At 38.7% G+C, this 9,415-nt stretch overlaps 1 protein-coding gene across 1 annotated transcript; it reads right to left on the bottom strand.

Annotated features, from left to right (window-relative positions):
- Nucleotides 1–951: 951 nt before the first annotated feature.
- Nucleotides 952–5,264, bottom strand: GCK72_016042 (uncharacterized protein; the record flags this gene model as incomplete). Its single annotated transcript, XM_053731284.1, has 5 exons — nt 952–1,344; nt 1,888–1,994; nt 2,162–2,339; nt 3,755–4,125; nt 5,246–5,264. 5 exons carry the CDS (start codon nt 5,262–5,264, stop codon nt 952–954), a joined length of 1,068 nt encoding a protein of 355 aa, XP_053586056.1.
- Between the last annotated feature and the right edge of the window lie 4,151 nt (nt 5,265–9,415).

Here is a 9,415-nt window from a genome sequence, read left to right as displayed (position 1 = left end):
GAAAATACTATTACACAATCATTTATCACAAGTAGACACTTCAAAACCGGGGTCGTTTCAGAACCATCATGCGTGTGTCACTTGTTACCATACTTGCAAACCGGGCCGGCACATAACTTGCTTCAAACTCAATGTTATGAGCTCAAAAATATACCAAAATGTAGATCTCAGCGAGTTCTATGTCACTGATGTAATACGGACGGGATGGCTATTCGTTAATGTGCCGCGGGCCGGGCTAGAATGGTTTTTTGGCCACTTTCGCGATTTCTGACACTTTTTCCCGGCCCACGGCACATTAACGAATAGCTATCCAGCCCGTAGTAGGACACGGACATAGCACTCGTCAAGATCTACACTTTGGTATATTTTTCAGCATATAATATTGAGTTTGACGCGAGCTATGTGCCGGCCTGGTTTGCAAGTGTGATTTTAACTGTTTCCGACCGTATTCTTGCCCAATTTAAACTAACAAATTCATTATTCTGAGCATTTGAGCTTCAAAATGAGCTTATATTCAGACAACTTTGATTTTTCGTTCACGCGACGCGGTCGCGTTGCGGTTTTTTACACATCGAACGGAATATAGGCGTAATGGGGCTCATTTAAAAGCTCCCAACGTCGAGAACACGTTTTTTTTTCTATTTTTTTCATGTAAATGTTGGAAAATGTAAGAATTTCAGCGATTTTTGATCTGAATCTCAAGTTTTTTGCGATCTTAACCGATCTCAAACCGATTTAACCTAATTTTTGCTATTTTAAGCTCAAAACATCGATTTTCAGAGTGGAATTCTGTATTTTGCGATCTTAGCCGATCTTAACCGATCTCAACCGATCTTAAGCGATTTCTCAAGGAGATATGTATGACGAATGACCGATTTTCTCGAAAATAGAGAAAAAAATGAAAAAAAGTGATAATTTATTCTCAAAATGTTCCAAAATCCTTCAATTTTTTCACTCAATCAAGTACATCTTATACAAATTCTCGAGGTGTTTCTCCTCGAATTTCGGCTGAAAATTGACGTGTACAATCTGTTGGAATCCCTCCTCCTTCGTCGGCTCCACATACTTTCCCTTATGAATTCTCAACACCATTGACGAGATTTCCCCGGCGCCATCGTTAGTAAGAGTACGGTAGCGTAGATTGTGTTGAGCGTGTTCCATGCCGCACTTCATCACGAAACACCGGCATGCCGTCGACGTCTCCGAGGCCACGCCCACGTAGCGACTACGTGATTCGACGTCGGGCGACGTGTTGTCGATGATCACCGAATCGCCGTTTTTCAGATGGGAACGGACGGCGGCGACGCATTTCTGCCATGTTCCGAGGGTGTCTCGGTTCACAATCTGGAAATTTGAAGAGGAATTTGAGGAGGGATCTGGCGTGTCGTTGGCGCGATTTTCAGCTCAAAAATGTGAAATTTTGGGGCTAAACTGATTGGTAGAGCTGGGGCGCATTCGGCGCGTTTTCATCACAAAAAAAAGGCAAATTCCTATTAGAAGTCAGCTGGGGTGCCTTTGACACGTTTTATAAATTGAAATAGGTCTAGCGAGTCAGGGGTGCCGTTGGCGCGATCTTGAGCTTGAAAGTGTGAAATTTAGGGTCAAATTAACAGTCAACTTTCGAGTTTTAATTGAGAAAAATGGGATCTGGGGCGCCTTTCGCGCGTTTTCAGAGCACAAATCGTTTCGAAATCCCGATTTACAACGAATCTGGGGCGCCTTTAGCGCGTTTGAGTCGGAAAATGATCTCAGGACGCTTCGAAACTGGGACGTTTTGAAACGATTGGTCTAGGCAACTGGCGCGTCTGTGGCGCGTTTTTGAGTCGATTTTCGACGAATTTTCGCATTTTCACAAAAGTCTGGCGTGTCGTTGACGCGTCTACCTACCTTATACCCGTTCTGTTCAGCCAACATTCTCGCAAACGTCGATTTTCCGGATCCTGGAAATCCGACCATCACAATGATCTCTGGTTTGTCGGATTTCAGTGGGGCGTCTGAAATAAAATGGATATGAGGACACACGGACACACAGATGGACCAAAATTTCACAATTTTTGGGCATCTGGACACACAGACACACAGATGGACATGAAAATCGTGAAATTTGGCTGTTTTTGACCGAAATTTCACGATTTTTGGAAATCTGGACATACAGACCCACCTGCCGGTTCCAACTGAGTGATTCCGTCGGCAAAAAGGAGTTTCGGATCGAAAACGGGCGGTCCCCACGGTTCTTGTTCTTTGGATTTTCCGAAGAACTCTTCGGGTGTCTTGAATGGGATACCGACGTTCGCTGCGAAGAAACGGTCGGCGTACGAGTGGTCCTTCTTCAGGCGGGACTTAAAAATTTCAGTTTTTTGAAAAATATATTTAAAAATCGATGATTTGAGCTGAAAATCGCAAAAAAAAACGACCCAAAAATAGCTGAGATCGGTTGAGATTGGTTGAGATCGGCAAATATCGCAAAAATATAGAATTTTACTCTGAAAATTCGATATTTTGAGCTTAAAACAGCCTAAATTTAGCATAAATTAGGTTGGAATCGGTTAAGATCAGACTGATGGTAATTATCTCAAAACTGGGCTGAAATTCAAGAAAAATGAGCGGAAATTAGGTTAGCATCAGCTTAAATTGCTACAGATCGGCCAATGATAGGTTGGAATTGGTCTAAGATTGTAAATCTAGAAATCTTCAGACAAAAATGTTGGAAAACGGACTGAAAATAGAGGTAAATGGAGAAAATTGAGCCAAAATTGACAGGAAATCGATTAAGATCGGTTAAGATTCCTCAAAATCGTCTGAAACCGGAAATCAAGGAATTCAGACCAAAAATGAGCTGAAAATCGAGAAAAGTTAAAGGAAAACTAGGTTAGAATCGGTTGAGATCGTCTGAAATCGCAAAACTAGAAATTCAAGCCAAACACTTTTATTAAATCAATATTTTGAGTAAAAAATAAACCGAAAAAGTTCAAAATCCGTCAAGATTCCGTAAGATCGGCTCGAAAATCAACTAGGATCAGATCATCTACACCGTTAGGGTTACTGTAGGCGTCGGCACCGAACTTGTTACAGATTTCTATAACAGGTAAGGTGCCGACGCCTACCGTAACTCTGAGAGCTGATCCTAGTTGAATTTCTAGCCGATCTTACGGGATCTTGACGGATTTTGAACTTTTTCAGATTATTTTTGTCTCAAACTTGATTTTATCGAATTGTTTGACTTGAATGTCTAGTTTTGTGATTTCAGACAATCTTAACCGATTCCAACCTAGTTTTCCTTCAACTTTTCTCGATTTTCAGCCAATTTTGGTCTGATTATCAATTTCAGACGATATCAACGGATTTTAACCGATCTTAACCAATCCCCCATCAATTTTGGCTCAATTTTTTCAATGTACCCACAATTTTCAGTCATTTTCCCAACCTTTTTGACTAGAAATCCAAGATGTACATTCTTAGATCAATTTCAACTGATCATTGGTCGATCTGTAGCAATTTAAGCCAAAGCTAACCTAATTTTCGCTCATTATTCTCAAATTTTAGCCCAGTTCTGAGATAATCACGATCTCAACCTGTCTTAACCAATTCTAACATAATTCTTGCTAAATCCAGGCTGTTTTAAGCTCAAAATATCGATTTTTCAGAGTGAAATTCTATATTTCGCGATCTTAGCCGATCTCAACCGATTTTAACCAATTTTCAGCCGATTTTTTTTCGATTTTCAGCCCGATTTTCAGCCGCTTTTCTCCCCTACCTTAGTCTTATGCCTTCCAGCCGCATCCCCAACAAACACACTCTCATCCAATTTGATCTCCACCCCCTCATTCCTCTCCCTCAACTCCTCCCACATTCCAATACACGGTTTCCTATACTTCCCACCGGCGACCGAGACGAACGCCTGAATTGGGACGCCCATCTTCCCAACGATTGCCTCGATTTTCTTGCGGAACTCCGCTCGATCAACTTTTCCGACTTGAATACCCTTTTGATTCGTGAAAATCACGATTTTGTGACCGGCGGAGTGCAGTTTTTTGAGTTCTGACGGGATGGACTCGTAGAGGAGTTGCCAATCAGAACAATCAGTTGGGAACACTTTTCCAGACTTGGTTTTGATCAACGTGCCGTCTGGAAGAAGGGCTTTGAAGGCGTTTTTAAGGGTTAGAAGGTGAAAAATCACTCAAAAACTGAACTTTTGAAGCAAAAAGTGCCAAAAATCACAGAGTTTGGCATCGGGTTACTGTAGTTTCAATTCTGTTCAGTTTTATGGTTTTTGAGCGGGTTTCAGATAAAAAATCACGCAAAAACGTACATAAGGTTACTGTAGTTTCATTTCTGTGCAATTTTTCGGGGTTTGAACTGTTCTGGAGCGCCTTAGGCGCGTTTTTGTACTAAAATTGATAATTTGACGGTATGAGCTCGCTGGCGTGATCTTGGCGCGGTTATCAGCTCACTGGGGCGCCGTCGGCGCGTTTTCACCCCATAAAAAGGGAAATTTTAAAGTTGAAGATGCCACAAGCTGGGGCATCTTAGGCGCGTTATTGAAATCGGTAGATAACCGAGTTTAAACACTCAAATTTCGAGTTTTAATTGAGAAAAATAGGATCTGGCGCGTCTTCGGCGCGTTTTGTACCTAAAAACCGATAATTCGACGGGTTTGGTGGAGATTAGGACGCTGGGGTGTCGTTGGCGCTTTTCAGACCACAAATCTTTTCAAAACTCTGATTTTAAACTAATCATTCCAGAATTTTGACTCTGAGAGGGAAAAGAGAGTGTCTGGGGCACTTTTAGCGCGTTTATCCATCTCAGGACATTTCAAAACTGGGACGTTTTGAAACGATTGGTATGAATTAGGTAGCTGGGGCGCCTTAGGCGCGTTTTCAAGTCGATTTTGACGGTAAATTGGACCAAAAGACTGAGAAGTCTGGCGTGTCGTTGACGCGTTTCAGCGACTTTTGATCTGAATCTTAAGTTTTGCAATCTCAACCAATCTCAAACGATCTTAACCAATTCTAGCCTAATTCTCGCTGAATTTAGGCTCTTTTAAGCTCAAAATATCGATTTTTCAGAGTGAAATTCTATACTTTCCGATCTCAACCGATCTCAACCGATTTCAGCCGATTTCTGCTATATTTGGGTCGTTTTTTAACCGATTTTCAGCGATCTCAGCCGATTTCAAACGATCTCAAACGATCTTAGCCAATTTAGCAAGAAAACCGCCTATTCTATATACATATACTCAAATTACCTCCTCCTCTCTTCTCCATCTCCCATCCACACACCCTTCAATTAGAAGAGAAAACAGTGAGAGAGACGCAGACAAGAGACGACGCATAGAGAGATGCCCTTCTATTTCGAGTGCCCTTTTATTATTACTCTGCGTCTCACTCTCCTCCTCTCACTCTCTGCGCTCTCTCCACTTTCAACACTGCCTCTATTATAATGGCACCCCCTCTCATTCTCTCTTTCTATCGATTTTCTGCTAGTGAGAGATTTTCAGCGATTTCTGTTTGTCTGTGTGTCCGGATGTCCTGATTCACAGAATTCCGCGTTTTTCTACAATTTTTGTGTAAAAAATGAAAATTTCTCATATCAAAAGCACCCAAAAAGAGTCTGGTAAGAGGGGACGTCGTTAATTGACACTTTTTATGATACATTACAAAAACATGGAGTTTTTAAGAGGAAATGAGCTTTTTTGATGGAAAATCAGTGTTTTTAGACTAAACAATCACTGAAAAACAGCCTAAACTCGCATAGAGGGCGGAGCTTAAACTGCAAGCAGTTAGCGTTATCAGTCTAAGCTTAAACTTTATTTTTGTCATAGTACATCGGATTTGACGCAAAAATGCACAGAATGGGAAACAACAGTAACCTGATGTGCAATTTTATGCCGTTTTCAGTGATTATTTAGCCTAAAAACACTGATTTTCTTTCAAAAAAGCTCATTTCCTCTTAAAAACTCAATGTTTTTGTCAAAAGCCGTAAAAAGTGTCAGTTAACGACAATTCTCATTTTCACACAAAAATCGTAGAAAAACGAGGAAAATGTGTCAGTTATTGCTTAAATTCAGTGCATGCGGAATCAGGACATCCGGACACACAGACAAACAGAAATCTTTGTGAAAACCTAGAAATCGATGAAAATCTTTCACTAACGGCCCAAAATTGACTATTTTCAGTTGAAAATCGATAATTTTTAGCTAAAAATAAAGCATTTTCACCCAAAAATTAGCGATTTTCAGCCAAAAATGTCTGAAACTCCTTCTCTCGACGCTCCAACGACTTCTGACACCCCAAAACCCGTTCAAAAGCGTCGTTTCAACTACACTCTCGCCTACAAAATGGAAGTAATCAAGTGGGCGGAGTCAACGAACAACTGTCAGGCATCCACCCGTTTCGGTGTGCCACGTCAGTGTATTCAGAGTTGGCGGAAGATGAAAAACGAGTTATTGTTGGAAGAAATTCAAGGAAAATCGGGGAAAAAGAAGCGGTTGGGAGGCGGGGGACGTCCGTTGAAGAATGTGGAAGTTGATGAGAAATTGGAGGAATGGTTGAAAGAGAAACAGGCGGATGGAGTGAAGATTACGGGCAAGATGATCAAGGAGTATGCCATGACTATCAGTGAGAATGAGGATTTTAAGGTAAAATTACTGAAAATCCCGATTTTTGAGCTGAAAATCGAGAAAAAACCATCCAAAAATAGCTGAAATCGGTTGAGATCGGCTAAGATCGGGTAAGATCGGACCATTTAGAATTTCAGTCTGAAAATCGAGTTTTCTGACTAAAAATCTGTCAAAAACCTGATTTTTGAGCTGAAAATCAAGTTTTTTGTCTAAAAATTAGTCAAAAACCCGATTTCTGAGCTGAAAATCGAGCTTTCTGACTGAAAATCTGTCAAAAATCGCGTTTTTTAAGCTGAAAATCAAGTTTTCTGACCGAAAATCCATCAAAAACCTGATTTTTGAGCTGAAAATCGAGTTTTTTGTCTAAAAATTAGTCAAAAATCGCGTTTTTAAACTGAAAATCGAGTTTTCTGACGGAAAATCTGTCAAAATTCGTGATTTTCGAGTTGAAAATCAAGTTTTCTGACCAAAAATCCGTCAAAAACCCGATTTTTGAGCAAAAACTTCGTCAAAAACCTGATTTTTGAGCTGAAAATCAAGTTTTTTGTCTAAGAATCTGTCAAAAATCGCGTTTTTAGGCTGGGAAATCGCTCAAATTGTCAACCGGACACTATTTTCAGCTTTTTTTAGTGAAAAAATCCAAAAAAATGTCGGAAATTCGATGAATTTTGCTCTAAAATTGTGTTTCTAGCAGAAAAATCCGTTGTCTGGCGCGCCTATGGCGCGTTTTTCTCGAAAATGTCGAAAACTCGATTTCTGAAACGTCCCGGAGCGAAAAACAGTGTTTTTCTCCGATTTTGAGCTAAAAATGATCAAAAATCACTCAAAAACCCCATTTTGCCCCCAAAAATCCCAATTTCCAGGCGAGCAACGGTTGGCTTCAACGCTTCATGATTCGTCACGGGTTGGCCACGCCCATTCGGAATCAGAAGACGTCAGATTCTGAATCTTCGAGTGGAGGATTCGATGATTTACTGAATCAATTGTTACAACAATCAGAGGGAATAAATGAGATAATTGGAGTGGGCGGAGTCGAGGAGGAGGAGGAGGAGGCGGGACCACCGATCGATATGGGGGCGGAGCTTCAGAAGTTGTTGGGGAATTTTGGAGATAATTAGGGGGTAATTAGCGGGTAATTAGTCTATAATCTATATTTTTTCCAGTTCACTTCCATTTGGGTCTCTAATTGTCTGTGTTTCTTCATTTTTCAATCGATATTAATAAAAGTTTGTAAAAAACGCGTCAAAGGCACGCCAGATTTCAGATTTTTTTGGTTTCAGCTCAAAAATTGAAAGAAAAAAACAAGGAATTCTCACTTTTAAGCAGTTTTTGTGGAAACGCGTCAAAGGTGCGCCAGATTTTCAGAAAAATGAGTTTTTGGTCAATTTTGGGTCGATTTTTTGGCTTTTTAATGATTTTTTCGATAATTTTAGGCGTTTTTCACCGTTTTTCACCTCAGAAACCCAATTTTGAGTGAATTTTTAAAATTTTTTGGTGAAAAATAGAGAAAAAAATATTTTTCTGCTCAATTTCGAGTGAAATTTTCAGATTTTTGGTCGATTTTTTCAGTTTTTGAGTGATTTTCAGCCTATTTTCAGTCTTTCCACAACGAACCCATATCGAACCGCCGCAATTTTGTCTCTTCCCTCACACTCCTCGTGTGTGAATATCATCAGATCGCCGTTGTCCTGAAAAAAGAGAGAAATTTCAGAGTTTTTTGAAGAAAAATGTGATTTTCTTGGTTTTTGGCAAGTTTTTTTGACGGTTTTAGTCTAAAAATTGCTGAAAACCCATATTTTTTGGTCTAGAAACAACAAGAATTAATTTCAGAAACTAAAAATTAATTTTTCAGAAAATTTTTTTTTGAAAAAAAAAGAGATTTTTTCTACTTTTTGTTGGTTTCTCGACTTTAATAGTCTAAAAATCGTTCAAAAACTCAATTTTTTGATCTAGAAACTCCAAAAAGTTGGTTTTCAGTCCAAAAAATAAATTTTTCCGGAAAAAAATTGCTTTCTGAAAAATTATTTTTTTAAACAAATTTCTATAATTTTTGACGTTTAAAGTATAAAAATCGGTGAAAATTTTTATTTTTCATACTAGAAACTTTAGAAAATTGATTTTCAGACCAAAAAATCAATTTTCCAAAAAAAAATTTTTTTTGAGAAAAATCAATTTCTTACTATTTTCCGACTATTTTTCAGTTTTCCAGTCTAAAAATCACTCAAAAACTCGATTTTTTGGTCTAGAAACTTCAAAAATAGTGTTTTACGAACGAAAAATCAATTTTCTAAAAAATTTGCATTTTCGAAAAATTCATTTTTCACTATTTTCTACCATTTTTTGACTTTTCTAGCACAAAAATCGCTCAAAAACTCATTTTTCACACTAAAAACTCCTATAAAACTCACTTTCGACTCCCATGAGCCATTCTTCTTGAGTGGTCTTCCAAACAAGTCGGTATCTGCAATTTATCGATAAATTATCGACTTTTTCACCAAAAAATCAATAAAATTCAACCTTTCGCTTTTTTGGCTTCATTTTTCATTCCATCCATTGCTCTTTTCATTCTTTTTCAACTGGAAAATTGGTATTTTTCGAAAAAATTTGTGAAATTAATTCAAAAATCAAAAAATAATGCAAACGCGCTCCACCGAACCGGAGCTGAAAAATGGCGAAAAAATGACGAATTTTGGCTCTAAAAAAAGCGATTTTTAGCTGGAAAAAGAGCAAAATATTAAGAAATATCGACTAAAATTTATTAAAACTATAAAAACAACGAAAAAAACCAAAAAATTA

The sequence above is a fragment of the Caenorhabditis remanei genome, chromosome IV, assembly GCF_010183535.1.
Source record: "Caenorhabditis remanei strain PX506 chromosome IV, whole genome shotgun sequence".
Classification (NCBI taxonomy): domain Eukaryota; kingdom Metazoa; phylum Nematoda; class Chromadorea; order Rhabditida; family Rhabditidae; genus Caenorhabditis; species Caenorhabditis remanei.
Note: the sequence above shows the minus strand (reverse complement) of the source record. Positions and strands in the feature narration are given on the sequence as shown.